The sequence below is a fragment of the Triturus cristatus genome, chromosome 8, assembly GCF_964204655.1.
Source record: "Triturus cristatus chromosome 8, aTriCri1.1, whole genome shotgun sequence".
NCBI lineage: Eukaryota > Metazoa > Chordata > Amphibia > Caudata > Salamandridae > Triturus > Triturus cristatus.
The window spans coordinates 302,604,407-302,622,667 of record NC_140591.1 but is presented as its reverse complement, the minus strand read 5'-3'; the positions used below and the strand labels follow the sequence as shown (position 1 = coordinate 302,622,667).

The 18,261-nt window shown below is 41.3% G+C and overlaps 1 protein-coding gene across 9 annotated transcripts in view; it reads left to right on the top strand.

The window, feature by feature from the left end:
* The window catches only part of EEF1AKMT1 (EEF1A lysine methyltransferase 1), a 68,923-nt gene extending 53,707 nt beyond the window's left edge, over positions 1–15,216 (top strand). For all 9 annotated transcript variants that reach the window (XM_085621572.1, XM_085621570.1, XM_085621568.1 and 6 more), the window contains 2 exons: positions 8,645–8,925; positions 14,471–15,216. In XM_085621572.1, coding sequence (XP_085477698.1) covers positions 8,645–8,925; positions 14,471–14,598 — 409 coding nt within the window. In that variant the 3' untranslated portion in view covers positions 14,599–15,216. The remainder of the gene's footprint in view (positions 1–8,644; positions 8,926–14,470) is intronic.
* The last annotated feature ends 3,045 nt before the right edge of the window (positions 15,217–18,261 follow it).

Here is an 18,261-nt window from a genome sequence, read left to right as displayed (position 1 = left end):
TTTGCCTCGTCTTAGAATGGGAGTTTCCTGTGAGGATAGTGAAAATCCCATTCTAAGATGACTGCCATTTGCCTTGTATTTCAAGAATGATCTGACCATCTAACCTCTTGTTTCGATGCTTTTCCCAATTTTTCCACCTTCGTTTGGAATGGGGCAGCATTGTGTGGCTGGTCAGTGGCACTGGCATATTATAGTAGGAGTAGCCTATTTCTCTGACTATAAAACACCCATTCGCTTCTGTAGTCTTTTATATGGATGCTTCCCCCCCCCCCCGTCCAGCCAGCAGCATCTTCTCCCTGCTGTTCCCCCAGTCTCCCGCACATCTCCACCTAATTAAATGGCTAGCCTCCTATCAGACCTCCCACCTGCTGCCTTCAGCAGAATCATAACAACAACAGTTGAAAGCCCCCCTTCACCATGCCTGATGATTTCGTTACCACCCTCCTCTGGGTCTGACCTGCCATAGGTGTGTTTAATAGTCTCCCATTCACCCACAGCCCTCCTCTGACACCCTGCAATCCACCACAGACTGCTTGCTCGTGGCCAGCCTTTCACTGTCCTTTTCCTCATGACCCCCTCAAAATATCCTGCTGTTGCGGTGACCGAACTCCTTCTCTGCCTCCCAGTGGCATTTTCACACATTGAGTGGTGAGGGTGATTGAACCCCTTGTGGCGCCGCTCACTCATACAGCTCCTACACCCTAAAACTCTAGGGCAGACTGCCTCACACCCACTAGAGTAGAGGCAGTGTCAGTGGCCCCAGGCTAACAGCTCACACCTCGTTTGACTCGAAGTTGGGGTTGAAGGGCTGGGTCAACCTACCTAATAGGACTTCAGTCTCTGATTCTCCCCCACATATTGTCCCCCAACACTCATGGGTTGCTCTTCATTTCTGTTCGATCGGTTCATTACCTTCATTTCCACCGTCAGGGCAGCAGAGGGTTTTGTGGGCGCTGGCAGTGCAAATTTACAATTCAAATCTACCATTCTAACCCAAAATAGTCCAGGAAAGTTTTTCCCTATGCTAACTCCAGTTTGGAATGTATTGGAGAATGTTCTAAATCCCCAAGTATTTAAAAAAAAGGCACATTGTTCTAAGTGCTCAACAGCAAACTGATTAAAATTAAGCTGCATGCCCACATTTCACTGCTGCCCTCCACCCCTTGTTCACTGCAGAAATGCCCTTCACTGGCACATAACTCCATCCATGTCCCAGTCAATGCTCTGGACGCCCCGAGAGGGTTCTGCAATGTTGGAAGTGGGCAGAAAGGTGCTTCCTGAGATAACCAGATGCCACACTTTGCAGGAAGTGGTCATTAGGAGGGAGGGAACGTGGTAGCCCTTTGGCCACCACCGCATCCTACCCTGAGGGCATTTTCTGAGCTGTAAAGGGCACCCCTGGCACCCAAATCGCAACTGGACTGGAAAAGGACTGCCCCGAAGACCCGCAGAGAGCGACTGCACCTGCGTGGACTGCAGCTTCTGAACCTCGTGGCTGCAAAGAAGAGACTTTGTCCTGCTCGTGGAGAAGAGGTCTCTGAATCCCAGCCGAAGCCAGAGACTCCAAAGGTCAGTTGGCTGACCTCTCCACAGAACAGGCCCGCAACAGCTGAAGAAGCCTACTGGGGCAAGTTGATAGACCAGAATCATCAAATCACTGCCATGCAGCACCAGAGACTGAAGCGGATCCTTATCGATCCACAAACTGGCATGATCATGACCCAGTCTCCACCAAAGGCTCATGTCTTCATTCCTCCCAAACGGAAATTAACTGTTGAGGGAGCTCTTGACTTGCATCCAGAACCACTGGCTAAGAAAAAGAGGCACACAGTCTGGGCACTAGCCCTCTGCTTTCTCAACACCGTCCTCCTATTCTTCTTCCATCTCTTAACCCTCCTCCCCTCCCTGCTTCACCTCAACTACATTGCTGCCTCTCGGCCCGAATCGCAAGAGTGTTCGCTATATTCTGTTCGTGGGGAGGGGGCAATCCAGGCTATTGACTGAATTCCTATGACGCTCCAATTGACCCACAGCCACATGTTCACCCATGGCGTGATTATGAAATACTCACCTGGGGATACTGATCCGGACCTTTATCCTGTCAAGCCATCCCCACCAGATAACACCGCCACTTGAGGTCCTACAGAGGGCAGCCACTTATCATAAAGTGAAAATGTGTAAGTTCCAGAAGGATGAGAATTTCCTTGTGGAGACACTATCTTCTACCCAGTGCTCCATACAATTCATCCCTATGCTAAAGGGAATGCTGATGATCGCTCATGAGGTGTTCAAGGAGCTGGTTAAAACTAGGGTGATCACAACAAGGCTGGCCCCAAAAAAATAAAGCCTCACCCTCGGACCCCGCAAACATTAGGAAACAATCCCTTCCAGACTCCCTTATGGTACATACAGCCCGTAGGCATGCTAACGCTCAGCCAGCGACCGGTTGGTGCATTGCCAACTCTGTCGGCTTGCTCTCCAGGTATGAACGGGCACACAGGTACAGGATGGAGGAGCTCCTCCAGCATCTCCCAACCCAGTACAAGACGTGAGGCCAAGAACTCGTTACGAAGGGTAAACTCATTTCCAACACCACTATTCGGTGTGCCCTGGACGCTGCTGATACTGCACACGTGGCATTAATTCCAAAGTCCTCATTCACAGCCATGCCTGGCTACATATTTCTGCCATTATGCCAAAAGTACAGCAGTCTCTGCTCAACCTGCCCTTTGATGGGGAGCTCCTCTTCGAACTGTAGGTTGACCAGATGCTTGGAAAAATTAAAAAGACACGGATACCACAAAGGCCATGAGGGCCGTCCAGATGCCTTTTCCCCGGGGTGCTGTTTGCAGATCACAATTCAGAGGAGGGGCCAAGGCTACCTTCCCCGAAGCCAGAATCTCTTATCAGAGGCCACAGCAGCAACACACCCCTTCATGGAGCTATTCAAGGCAAAGGCCACAGGGGGAACAATTTTCAGGGTAAAGCAAAAAGCAGAGCGGCTAAAGGAGCTGCCTCTCACTTATACTCACTCTCCCTGATCACACTATATCTGTTGAGGGACTCCAGGGGTTTCTGGGACTGCAGCAGGAGATCACAGCCGATCAATGAGTCCTGTCTATCTTACAGCAGGGTCACTGTCTAGAACTGACTGCAACCCCTCCCTATATTGCCCCCCCACACCCCACCCCAGCAGACATACCGTTTCCTCAGAACGTCAGTGCCTCCTTCTTGAAGAAGTAAACACCCTGATTTGCAAAGCAGCCAAATAACCTGTGCCATCAAACCAATACCGCAAAGGGGTGTACTTCCTGATCCCTAAGAAGGACTAGTCCCTCTGCCTTATCCTTGATCCTTGACCTGCGTGTCAGCAAATACTTCCAGCACTTTCACATGGTCACACTCCAGGATGTAATCTGTCTACTACAGCAAAGTGATTGCCCTTGAACTGAAGGATGTCTATTGTCACATCCCATACACATTGCCGGTACCTGCAGTAATGGAACAGCAACAATCTGTAGCATGACTAGCCCTTTCGTGACACAGTACCACTGGTGACCATCACCATGGACACTTCCTTAACTGTGTTGGGGGGGGGCGAATTTACAGTACCTGACTATTCACGGCATATGGGCACCGCACCAACTGGGTCTCCATATCAACCACCTGGAGTTACTGGCCATCCAGTTAGCAGTCAAAGGCTTCTTCTGGCACATTCAACACAAGGTAGTTTTTATCCACACATACAACATAACTGTCATGTACTACCTTAAGAAACCGGGTGGTACACTCTCACTATAGTTGTAAGCGTTAGCACAGTGCATTTGGCGGTGGACACTCCATCACATAGTCCACCTACTGGTGAAGTACTCACCGGGAGTGGACAACCACTTTGCAGACCTGCGTGGCAGGATGCGATAACAAGTCAACAAGTGAGAACTCCACCCGCAAGTCATACTCTTGTACGTCTGTCATTGAAGTTTTGCTGATATAGACCTCTTCACCACTGCCAAAAATGCAAAATGCCCAAGCTTCGCCTTCAGGTACCCACCCCCACAGTCCATGGGCAATGCACTATGGATGAGCTGTTTAGGGATATTTACCTATGCTTTTCTGCCTCTCCCAGTGTAATGTTCCCTACTTCAGGCCCTATTGTGGTAATGGTGGGGTTCGACCTTTGTAGTCACACACTGGGGAGGCAATAAACATACACAAAATAGTGTAGGTCCCAATTTATCAAACGAAGCAAGCGTACATATCAATCAGTAATCATCTCCAGTGTCTCCAGCTCACCTTACTTCTTCAAAGGTTCTGAATCAGCTATTCGCCCAAAAATCATGCCTCTCCCTTGCATCCTAGTTTGTCATGGTGGCAGCACGTCTTTTCATTTCTTTGGCGCGTTTCACGTGATCCCTGACGTGATCAGTGCAGCCACTACTTACGACGTCACAATAACGCTGTCATATGATGCTGAGCATGGGAGTGCCATTGTGTATCCTCGTCCTTGTGTTACCTATTGCCATGTCACACAGACGCTATCACGTGAAACACAGTACGCGTGCAAGCAATTTTGCCTATCCCCATCGTTATGCATGGGACCCCATATTCATATTTTCTACGGTTACCCATAGTATTTCTTGTGTGTAAAAATAACAAATCTTTTCTATTTGAGGAGACCTAATACCGCAGTAGAACAGGTTCTCTATATAACTACTAGTTGAAAATGAATGAACGTATTGTAGTTAGTATATTGTGTATGATATATTGTGTTTCTGGTACTATTCTCAACCAAGGAAGTATTAATAAGATGTATTTGTTTTCCTATAAGTATTGCATCCTGACTGATTTGTTGGACATTATTTAAGAGTGTAGAACCACCCTATCTGTAGTTTATTCTTCATCTCTTTATCGCAGTCCAGGGAATATCATCATTCATACCCGGGATATGGGTGCAGAGGTGATGAATCCATTGCTGTTGTCTCTCAGGACGAACTTTTTACAGGTTTTTGACATTGTCATCCAATTGTTTAAGCACTACCCAATTAAGGTCAGCAGGTTTATAGCCATTTGAGATGTAGCGATGGACCATTTTTGTCGTAGTCTGTTTACACTTGAGGTTACTTCTGTGGTCTCCAATTCAGATTTTAACCTTTCTATACTTCATTCCTATGTATCGCAATCCACAGGGGCACCTGATCATGTAAATTATGTTGTAGAATTGCAGTTTGTATGTTTCTGTAATATTCAAGGGTGCTTTAGCCCTAGATCCAGGGATTTATTTCACTTGTTTCATTAGGTCTCACTCGCTTCAGTGATCACACGGGTAATGTGCCATGACCTTCAGGAGGTTCCATAGCAATGGTGTCAAGTTAGTTTTTGCCACCTGTTGTCTCCTCTTGTATAAACCACGGAATCTCTTAGGCTCATTATTAATCTTTACAAGCGCATAGGCTTGTCAAATTTGAAGGAACCTGTAATCAAAAAACACCAACTTTTCTGACTAATCCTCTGAACTTGCTTGGTTGCAATGGTATTTGTAGTGACGCAAATCGTGGTGTCTTTTTTTTTTCTCCTTCATTGATGTTTCTAGGAGCAAATCCCTGTTTTGATTTCTTGCTCTTTACTGAGATTCCTGCAAAACAATTTCTGGGTAACCTCTACATCTAAGTTTATTAGCAAGATCTTCGGCTTGTCTTATAAAATCACCTATTTTACTGCAATTTCTACTCAATCTCGGAAAGTGTACGTAGGAGAGACTATCTCTTAATGCTCTTGGATGAAAACTTTCAAATTTTAATACATTTTTCTTATCTGTGGGATTCTGACATGTCAGTTGGTAGTCCCCCTGAAACAGCGGAAATCTTGACATAAAGGCTGAGTTCTTCTTTGTTCGTTGTGTATGTGAATTTCAGAAACTTATCTTTGGTGTTTAGCCAAGGGAAGAATGGGAAGATGGATTCATCATTACCTTCTTAAATGAGAAGGATGTCATCTGTAGACCTTCTCCAGGTGTTGATATTTTCCTGGAAGAGATTGATGTTATTCAAATTGAACTTCATCTCAAAATGATCCACGTAGAGCCCTGCTATACTGGAGGCAAAGGTACTTCCCATTGATGTACCATGCACCTGCTATAAAAAGTGTACCTTCAAATTCAAAGAAGTTTCTCATTAGAGCAAGTCTTGCACATTCCAAACTGAAATGGTGTGCTGTTCTGTATGTCCATGTTTCGTGAAAGAGCACTTCTTCGAGTGCCTGTAGTGTTTCTTCCTGAGGTAGGCTCGTATTCAGACCCTCTGTATCGAGACCCACCAACCGATTACTCTCTGGGTTGAATTCAGTTTCCTTCAGCATTACTAGAAGATCCTTAGAATGTTTGATGTATGTTGGTATTCTGATGACTATGGGTCTAAGAAAAACATCACAGAATTGTGGCAGAGGTTCCAGGAATGAGCCTATGCCTGATACTGTTCCCAAGTCCTGAATTTAAAGTGCTCCCTCAAAATGTGTCCAGTGTGGAATGAAATGATGACTTAATATGTAGGTATATCAAGTACAATTTGTTTTTATTATTGTTCTCTCACCATTTGGAGAATATCACATCTGAGCTAAAAGTGTTGTAGTAGTTGTACTATCCCCAAGTCCCGAATGTATTGTGTCTCACTGAAAATGTGTCGGGTATGGAATGAAATGATTTAATATATAGGTACACCAAGTCCAGTGGCTCTTCCTGTGTAGACCCATTTCATTGCAAACCGATCAAAGTCATTTTTTTTTTATTATAACAGCTATTTCTAAACGTGCTCGAAATCCTGGCAATCTAAGTTGAACGCATCCAGGTGATATTAGTGGTGAATATCTGTTCTCTAGCTTGGGTATCTGCAGCTGTGTTGCAAATTATCCTCCACTTTTCAGAAAGGAAATACGAGTTCTCCTTTTTCTTTGTTATTAAGAAAATTAAATATTTGTGATGCCATGGGTATTAATGGAGAGCCTTTTATGTTCAAAAGTGTTGCCAAATGGCCGAGGCATACACATAATTTTGACAATTGGCATTTTTATTTTCAGTTTAAGCTATTTTGAGTTCTTTTTTTTTCTGCAAAGGTTTTCTAAGTTCCCGGTTTTTGCTCTTTACAAATGTTGCAAGGCTTTCCAGTTTTACTTCGCCTTCACATATTTGTTTCTCACAATGGGAGATGATTTGCTTTCTAACAAACCAAGGAAGTCCATCATGACTCACGGAGTGCCTTTCAATTTACTTTTAGATTTGTAATCCGGGGCCTGAGGTACAAATCACCAGTCTCAAAATACTGGTTGCAAATTGTGGGCAGTTTTGAATTTTGCAAACAGACCTATCTATGTACTAATCGGTCGGAGTGGGTCACAATTAACTTAAACTCATGAATATTATTGAGTTAGGACGCAAATTGTGATTTACTCTGATTGGATACTATCACACGGACTGCTGGGGTCAGCAGACCGCCATGTTGGTGAGCGCACTTAAATAAACACATTTTTTTTTTAATGCTACCTTTTTCCTTAAAAGAAATGAAACTGAGTAAAAAAAAAAAACTTTGAGGCATGACAGTGGTCTCTTGGGCCACTGCCTCCGTCCCAGAAAACTTTTTTCTTTTTTTTTTTAAACTCACAAAGCGGAAGTGGTCCCTACAAGCTTCATACGCTTTTGAATGGATGCCCGCCTCAGCTGAGGAGTCCATAAGTTTCAGTGTTCTGCAACCATATTATGGTTGCAGAACATTGCTATGTCACATACCAAGTCACAATTTGGAAGGGACACATTTTAGAAGAAAGCTGACCAACGAGTAATAGTAAAACACAAGACTGTAGAAAATCTTTTTATTGCAGGTTTTTATGTAGTGAGTTGGAGAGGTTTCTGCATGGGTTTTACACCATCAAGATTACGTGGAAGGTTTCTTTGCTGGAGCAATGATCAAATCGAACACAAGCTGTTTTCTCCAGATCATAAACATTTCCTCCAGGCTGCTTTGTTGAGCCTCGTGGATCCCTCATTGTACAGAGGCAGTGATTACTCAAGGTGAGTTAGTATGTTGAAAGCCATCCAACATACCGCTTTTGAACTGTCAGCATTTGAGGCACAGCAATATTTGCACAGGTTGTGTGGCCTAGTTCGATAGTGGTAGCGCGTGATATCCACCATAAAGGACTGAAAAGCCTGCAGGAGGAGTTTTATTGCCCATTGTACACTTATTCCACCCCGTGTATCCATTTCCTTACTATACTCGGTTGTTCAGTTTTCTTCCTGTGGAGGACTGATCTTTGCTGCCATGTCATATGTGACCTTACGTTTTGGGTTCAGTTTAAAACCCTCTGGAGATGTGGACGTGGCAGTGTGACAAACATAAAAGTACTAAAAATAAATACAATTTAATTTATTATCAATGCCTGGGTCATGCATCACACTTTGCAGTAAAATTGAAGTGGGCAAATACCAAGATTGTTTATAGCTTACATGTATGTCATTCTGATGCATCTTTCTCTTAAAGATACTCACACAAGAGAGGCGTTTTTAAAAGCAGCTAACTTATATGAACTTATTCACATCCTTTTGCAACGGCTTTAACATTCATTAACATTTGTTAAAACACTGCTTTGTGTTTTTTAGGATAGCCTGCCTAAGTGCTCCAAGTGTCTTCCAGAAATTGAAGGACTTAAACCGTGAAGACTACTCTGCCTGTTTACTGGAGTACGATAGACGGTTTTCAGTCTATGGTGACGACTTTGTCTTCTATGATTACAATCACTCATTGGATTTACCGAAGAACATAGGAGCAAACAGTTTTGACATTGTAGTAGCAGATCCCCCCTACCTTTCGAACGAGTGCCTTGGAAAAACCGCCCAGACAATCAAGCATCTGACAAAGGGAAAGATACTGCTGTGCACAGGTACAACATGATCCTCTACACGTTTTCCATGAAAGCATGTCCTGGACTTGGAAGCCTACAGTGTTTTTAAGCACGCAGTGACTGCAGGGGAAAAAGTGCTAGCAGCTTGATTTTACAAAACGCATCAACGAAGGCTGCATCTGAATGCTTGCATATAAATGATTTACTATGTTCCTAACTGATAATGCATTGTTTTAGACTATGGGCAGGAGATGCCAAAAAAGAGCTGGAGATGTTGTTTTATTTAGCTAATTCTTTTGATGAAATTATTTCCAGACAGACAATTGACACTGGGCTTGTAGTGGAAGTGATGCATTGCAACTGATAATCTACTCACTATACTATCTCCCCCCACAGACATGGTAATACAGTTTAGCTCCCAAATAAAGGTACCAGTTTGAGCTTTAACTATGCAAACATTTATTTTTCTAAATGATCTCTAATACTGGATAAAAAAAAACAAGCAGGTGGATGTCAGTCCTTTGTAATATGACAATGTTGTTAATCATTATTCTCGGCTTTTTTTGCATCATTAGACCTCAAACCTCGCCCATAATGTGCTTTATATAGCTACCTGCCTTGAGCATCAGTTTTAGATGCAATTTCAGGTTCATTCTTTTATGGATGTACTTTTAAATGTAAATGAATTACAACCTTAGATATGTGCCATATAAATGGTCGTAATATCCTTGTGGGCTTTCATAGCAGTTCTTGCATTGCTGAATGCCTACATTCACGCAGAAGTCCCCCTTCCTGTTAGGGACAACGAAAGCTGACCGTGACCGGGCTCTGCTTCATTGTCTACAAAGTGATGCACGTCAGCCAAAACTCATACCTGTGGGGCAAATTCTCCATTATTGGAGGCTCAAAACTATCAGGATTTAAGACCACCACAATAATAAACAATTTTAAAGTTAAATAAATAAACTCATCCAAGTTTGTGCTGCTCTATAATCTGTAATTCCAGCTCCATCGCGGATACCCTTCTTTTTCACATCTTAGGACATGACTGTAATAATATGGCCCTGTCTGGACCAAGATTCCTTCCTTGTGATGTGTTGACCTAATGTTTCTGCTCTTGGGCTTTGGTCTATTGCTTCTTCTGATGTTGCTTTCATTATCTCGTTTATGTCCGTCATGTTTTAATGTGCACTGCGGTACTTGTATCTAGGCTAGTGCTATGGGGGAAAGAAGTAAAGAAAATATAAGGGCTTGGTAACACGCAGACATTAATATTAGGCAATACTAATTACTGCGCCATTGTACAACACTTACGATAATGATCACCACGCAAAGCATAATCAATAAGTGTATCAGGTGAAATGTGCATATCATAAGACTCAGAAGACTTGTATTAAATGTTTCATATGCACTAGAGTGACCACCGTTCTATGCATGTAAACGTCATACAACAGAGTTAAACATTGCAGTGTTAGAGCTGGAGCAATCTGCGTATATCTGAGTTAACACTATTCTTTTATGTTGGAAAGTTGCCAGATTTGTCTGTGTTTCACTGGAGCAATTATATTTCTGGTGGTACCTAAACTGTTTCCCAGAAGAGCTTTAAACTTGTAGGTTGGCTGTTAGGGCAAATATAATGGTAATAAAAAAGCCATGCACTTAGCCTGTGAGCCTTAAAACTATTCCCCAGATTATAGATGGATGAAATGCAGCAGGAGTTCCTCCCAAGTTGATAATGTTCATTTTTAGCCCGAATTCTAACACAGTTAATATGTTAGCGGGTGCACCCTTTAATGGCCCTCTAGTTTCTCCAAGTCCCCTGGCCATCCTTCACACCCCCACCATCATCCCCAGGGAACGTGGAACTGCCCAAGAGATGTTCCTATATATTTACATTGGTCTATGACGCCTGCCATCAATACACTGATCCTCCTACAAATTAACCAAGTACAACATATCCTTGTGCTGGTCATCAAATGTCTGAGCTCGGCGTTTGATCCAGCACTAGAGGATCAGTAAGTTGTATACAACACAAGCGATATACATTTGTGCCTTGATTTGAATATATGTGTGCTAGCATTGTACAAGCCTATCTATCGACAAAAACAGATGCCATAGGAGCTGTTTTTGACCACACCAGAGAGATTCCTTGGCAACCCCCGCCATACACAGGAAGACTGTGCTCATAGATCCAAATCTAGAACAGCCAGTAGGATTCACGGCCTTGAACCCATGCACTTAAATTGGTGGTGTGGTGCTTTGATGCAAAATTGTAGATGATGTAAGCTTTAACTGTGGTTTTGGTATGCCTGCTTCACATGTTCTTACCCTCTAGCTCACTTAACTTTAAGAAGTGATTCATGAATAAGCACACCCATAGCCAGTTAGCGGTAGGATGACCAATACTGGGGAATAATTTACCTTCTCCCGCCTGTTAAATCTGTATTATCATGGGGAGGGGAATGTGCATCAAAAGGCATGGACATAGTCTCCTACCATCTAAATATAGTTTCATATATGTCAGAATCTGACACAATCTCAATCCATAATATAGTCTTGTGTCATCAAATTACTAAAATGCCCTATCTTGGAACAGTTATCCTTGTTCTAAACTGTTTTACCGTTCACCCCTTTGCGAGATCTCTGTGTCTTTAAGTTTGTCTCTTACTGCAATAGCTTCCAGAAATTTGATGGTGGTGTAAAATGAGGCTGAAGGCACAATACTGCACAATGGACATTTTGTTTTGAAACTGTGCACACAAAAAGAAAGGGCATACAGCTCTAAACATAAACAGTTAATATGCAATGTATACTCTTCCCTCAGTCAAGAGCTAGGCCACATCTGGATTTCATCAGACTCTAAGGATACATCTGAAAAAGAATTGAAAATTGCTGTGCTGTTCCAGTAATCCAAATTATATAGCCCGCATGTGAACTATGCTATGGCAATCTGCCCTAAGGAAATAATCTGCAAATATAATACTCCCCTTCTTAAGTGGCATGTTTTTAGGGACTGTGGTAATAATCAGAGTTTAAAAAAACTGCCTAAATTTACAAAGCCAACAGACCCTGGTTGCGAGGACACCCCTGATTGCGTTCTGTGTGCTGAAAATTTCAGTTTGAGGTAATTGAAGAATCTGTCGAGCGTGATCCGGCTCATACTTCGGCAGCCTATCTGATGTGAGGGAATAATTTGTTTTCCCTGCTACAAATCGCGTGGTTTGGAGTAAGTGAGATAATGTCTGAACCTGCGACCTGAGGATATTTGGATTTGACGATTGCAGAGGATTCACCAAGATAAAAAAGGTTTTCAGTAACTTAACAGCTGGGTAGTGACAAGTTCGTAAAACACAGAGGTGTTGATGAGTGAGCATGTAGGAGTACTAAATGAGTGCCATTCCTTTGAATGAAACACCTCTGTTCTCTATAAATTGGGACTGACCGATAAAGACTGACCGATAAATGTCCTCTAAATCCTGAGGCAGATTATTACGAGGGTGGACAGTTTCTTCCATTTTGAATTGTTTATCAGATATAAATATGAGGCAATCTCTCAAATGATGATGGGGCTTAATTTTTTGTTGTTGTTTTTGACTTGAGAATTTGAATCAATCAGCTTCCATTTACCAGAATTGGGGTTATGGTTCGATCATGAAGTCCCTGCAAGAAATATTGAAACACATACTGAAATGACTCATTTATTAATATTGGTTGAAAGCATTGTTCTTCTTGACTATCAATTGACAAAATGTCTAAAGGCTCAATGAGTATTTTACTGAAACTTTTAAAAAGATGTTACATTGTTAGTTTTCCAATTATAAGACAAATGCAATGTCGATTGTATTTTCTTTTTCCATGGAACTATAATTACTCCTTTTCAAAACGAGAAAATCAATCAGGGTTAAGTTGCATGAGCCATTTGCCTCTTCCCCCTCAGCTTTGCACAGTTTCTAGATTTGACTCTAGATACTAATAGCCAGATGTATGAATATAGCATTTTGCGTTTTTTTTTTATTTTTTATTGCGAATCACAAGGATTCGCAATTAGGAAATCGCAAAATGCAATGAATGAAGATGTATAGTACACCTTTTGCGATTCCTATGGGGTCGCAAATGACCTACCTCGTGAATATTAATGAGGTAGGTCACAATTTGCAACCCCCTAGGAATCGCAAAAATCACGGGGATGGTGACCTGCTAAGATCTGCAGACCGCCATGTTCATGATTGTTTTTAAATAAAGCAATCTTTTTTTTTTTGTAAAGCAGCCCGTTTTCCTTAAAGGAAAACGAGATGCTTTAGAAAAAGAAAAATGAAAAGTTTTCTTTTAAATTTTTAAGAGCAAGCAGTAGTACGTGGGAACACTGCCTGCTCTTAAAAATGTTTTTCAGACATTCACAAATGGACCCCTTCCCATTTGCGGATGGGTTACCACCTACTTGACGTATGTGGTAAAATGCAAATGTTTTGCAACCGCACTTGCGGTCACAAAACATTCATACATACCGATGTGATTCGGTATTATGAAGGGACGCCCTAAACATTCCCCAACCTAATACTGAATCGCAAACCCATTTTGCGATTCGGTAACAGGTTATCAAATCCCAAAATTAGGTTTGCTACATCGGAAAGGCAATTTTTGCGCTTGCAAACGGGCAGATTCTGCGAATCAGCCCATTCGCGAACGCAAAAAGGCTTGATACATCTGGCCCTAAAGTTGATGTTTTCTGTCCTGGGCACATGTTAATTCCGCTCTCGCCATGGGTAAGCTGCCTTACTCATTACCAATCGAAACTGGTGCTCATGTAAAGCGCTCTGATACCCGATGTCTCGGGTCTAGTTTGCGCTATATAAAACTCTTAAAAAAAAAAAAAAAGACCTGCTAACATTTTAAATCTCATGCAATCTGCCAATGACTACTAGGCTGTCAAAAATGCAAGTAATTAGGCCAACAGAGTACCCTAGGTAAAACTGTAGCTTGTTCTCGAGTATACACTGGCTAAAGCACAGAAGGCCCATTGGGTCTGATTCACAAACGTTGTTATGCACCTATATGTTACGTGTATGTGTGTATATAAAAAAAAAAATCAGAAATTGCACTTGTATGGATAAATCAGGGCTAGAGATGAGAAATGGAAAGTTCCCTCTGCATATCCACATTTCTACATAATTTTCTAATGTGTATTTTCCTCAAGGTGGAAATACCTCATGAGTACATTTGACTGGAAGTCTCCTACTGTCTACAATTTAAGGAAAACTCTTTGTAGTGAATACATTTAATGTTAAAACTATACCTCACATGTGGGAGAAAACATATTTGAGTATATTTCTGCCTTTTCAATTGCAGCTTTTTAATCGGGCCTGTTATGCAAGTTGATGACATGGTTGCATAAGAAATATATAGGTATCAAACAACATGAAGTAAAGATTATGTGGCAAGAAACACACACAACATTGTATTCTTGCGGTGTGCACATAGAAGAAATATATTTTTCTGGTTCAGCCAGAAGGTATGAATTGGTTTATTAGAAATGTCTTAAACAGCCTCAAAACGCAGTCTAAATGTACTTTTGTATTTGTTTCAGGTGCAGTTATGGAGGAGGCAGCAGCAAGTATTCTTGGTGTGAAAATGTGTCAGTTTATTCCTCAACATAGGCGGCACTTGGCAAACGAATTTCGATGTTATGCAAATTATGATTGCGGCCTTGACTGATTTTTCAGCTGCCTGGTATAATCGTTTATTCCCACGTTTACTTGTGGTGTTCCGATGTCGAGCATAAAATCATCTGGCAACATTTTGTAAACACTTTGTTTTGTTATGCAAATCAAATTATCCTGAATGTAAATATATATTCTGCTCTTAATGAAAATATTGTTTAATAAACCTGCCTGCTTGTCAACCCAGAAATGTTGTCAGATCCAGTATAGGCTGTCAATCAGCACTGCCTCAGAAGTAAAACGTTACAAGATAAAACTACAATTATCAATTCAAAGAGAAAATATGTGCTTTTTAAGTGTATAGTAAAGACGAACCAGAGAAGAAACTGGAAGGTTATACAAATGCAGACAGTCTGTTGAATCTTTTAACATTCATCTGTAATAAGGATTTGCTTTAACATTTCTAGCTTTGCAATTTATTTCACTTTTCATATTGAAGGACTGAAAGCTAGCCATTCTCATCAAAAGTAAGAAATGTTGGGGTCTCCAGTACGTCGGAATCACCAACATTTCAGGGAACTAACAATCAAGAACTTCTAGTGCCAAACAAGTAACCATTCCAACCAAAAGTAATTTTCTAATAAACATTCAGTATGAGCTGTATAAGCCATAATGATCTCCCTGAGTGCTCTTTGGAACATGTAGGTTTGATAATGTGCTTCATAAGGGTACAGGTATACCGTCTTTACAATGCAGACATTACCATGTGGTACTTTTACAACACAACATTGACCACATATGTAAGTACCACTCATGCCTTTTTCTGGCACTTTATAACGTGGGACATTACCACACACGTGTGTGTTTAAGGGAGTTAAATGTCTGTAAGGGTTTTTAGGGGGTTTACAAATCGATAATGGTAGGAGTAGTAGAGAGTTTCTAGGGTTCGGGTATGGGTAATGGTATGGGTTATAAGAGTGTTATGGTTCAGGGCTGGGTAGAGAGTAGTAAGTGGTGTGGCCGGATGTTTAGGGTTCAATGACGAGTAAGAGTAAAGGGATATTATTGTTCAGGAATTGGTATGGATATGAAGTTAGGGTTTTTAGGATTCATGGATGGGTAAGAGTAGGTGCCACTAAGTGGTTTTTAAGGTTATGGAAGGTTACAGAGTAGTAGAGTGTTATAAGGGCTTCAGGGATGGGTAAGGGGCAGTGTTTATAAAAGGGAGAAGTCACCCAGAAAGAAAGATATGTATGTATGTATGTATGTATATATATATATATATATATATATATGTATTTTTCCGAAACGTGTCATGCCACAGATATAATTAAAGCTACCTCACCGTGCTCCGCTGTGTCCCTCATCTTTTCGTCAAAGGAGAAGATTTTTTGTTCATGTGTGGCGTGTTTGCCTATGACACGCAGGAGGGACCCTTCCGTTAAGCGTCCTCAGAATCACAGGCAACAGTGGCAACACTTTTTGGTATTTCCGAGTGATCTGTAGCTGAGGACCGCCACCCGACCCACAAGGGAAGTGAAACTGCTGGCAGTGACAGTCCATCACTGTATGGAGAGACATGGACACTGTGCCGTCGTCTCCGGTTTTTGCCTGAAGTGGGAAAGTGCGGCTGGAAGTAGGGGCAAGTGAGGCAGTTTTCCTGACATCTGGATTGCAAAATACCCTTGACCTCGCTCCCAATCGGCCCCTCACTCATTGGGAGCAACAAAATCCAGGCAACAAGCATCACCCGCCCCGGCCGAACATTGTGCTGCTTTGTGGGAGATGCAGTTTTCCACCGCAAGCTGCATGGGTGGTGCCAGAGCGCATGGTGGTCAGGTGTGCTCACTTCATCAGAAGGAGAGGCGGGACTACTTAAATACACTCAAGCAGTCTACAGCAATTTTAACATTTGGCATTTGATAACGGTATTTTTCCGAAACGCGTCATGCCACAGATATAATTAAAGCTGCCTTACCGTGATCCACTGTGTCCCTCATCTTTTCGTCAAAGGAGAAGATTTTCTATATTTCGGAGTGGCAGTAGCCGCTCTATAGTTCTAGTTAGGAATCCCTGACATTTGGATTCCTCAGATTTTTTACCTGCTAATAGCCTTGTCACCATTTGATGAATCTCCAGGAAACCTTGCAGATCTATTCTTTTTCTACATTGGCTGATGATGCAAACTTTTATGGTGATTAGTTAAGGGGGTGCAAAGACAAAAGAGTGGTCCCAAAACACGTTTTGACACCAATGCATTTTCCCTAGATTTTTTAAACTGATGTAGCTATAAAATGGCTTAATGGATTTACATGAAATTTGGCAGAAATATAGATTATGGTGTGGAAAGGGTGCTTTCTGTTATTTGATCTTAATCTGTTCACTTGCTTTTAAGTAATTAGGTATACCGTGGTACATGGCGATGACGAAACACAATATTATGGTTAATCAGAGCCCTTGCAAAATAAAAAGGCAGCCACATTGTTTAGGCCCCACTTTCTCTTTGTCAGTGTTTTAATGTCAAATATAGCTTAGTACTCTTTTTGTGATGATGGGAAGAAATGAGGCACTTTAGCAATGTCTGTAAAGTTAGGGGAGAGTATTTTAATTGATTTATATATTCTTTAAAAAGTTTACGATGTACTGCGGTACATTCTTTAAAGTACCTAGAAAGTACTGCGGTTCCAAAACAACAATTTTTAAGAATTAAAACTGATAAACAACATTACATGATTAGAAAAAAATAAAAAAAATAACATACATGTTCAATGAAAAAAAATAAGATTTTTAGTTTGGAAAACTTCATTTATTATTTCTATAAAAAAACAACTTAAGCTACACAAACCATCTAAATTCAAAAGTTATAGTTATAACTTAAAGTTATAATTTACACTTCGCCCAAAACTATAACTCGTGCACATCCATAGAGTGTTGTTAACTTGCTTGCCAGACTAAATTAACTATAACCTGTGCCTTCCCCGTTCATTGCTGATACCCTTTCGTATAACATCACATATAGCATTAAATCATAGTATTCGTAACAACACTTATGCCATCTCAAATGAGATCATTTATGAGAAGACTGTGCGTGGTAATCTTCGACCTTTATTTTTTTCATTGAATATGACTAGAAATATCACTGGGAAAAAACAAAGTTTAAAGGGACATTATAGTTAGTTATGGTAATCAGTTGCAGCTGGTGGAATTTAAAAGGGGAAGGCCACCTCGGGTATGCTTTTAACACATGGGAGCATTTTACATTAGTAAATAAGTTTGTATCACTATATTTGGAGGCATTTATTAAAATTGTAAATGAATGCCTCTCAAAATAGTGACATAAACTGATGAAATAAAGTGAAACGCCCCTGCATGTGAAAAGCATGTAAGAGAATAGAACACTTTTAAATATGTCAGTTCAGGATGCCGACATCCTGAACTCACATATTTAAAAGTGCTCTCTGAATGCTTTTAACATGCGGGAGCGTTTCAAGTTACTACATTAGTTTATATCACTATATTGAGATACATTTATTAACAGTTTGAATAAATGCCTCTCAATATAGTAATATAAACTGATGTACTAAAGTGAAACGCCGCAGCACGATAACAAAAAAGCACACAAAGGGAGCACTTTTAAATACACGCGCTTCGGATGTGTGCTGTGCTGTGCCTGCCTGCAGTTTGTTTTTATTGTTTCAAAAACAGTAAAAATGAACCG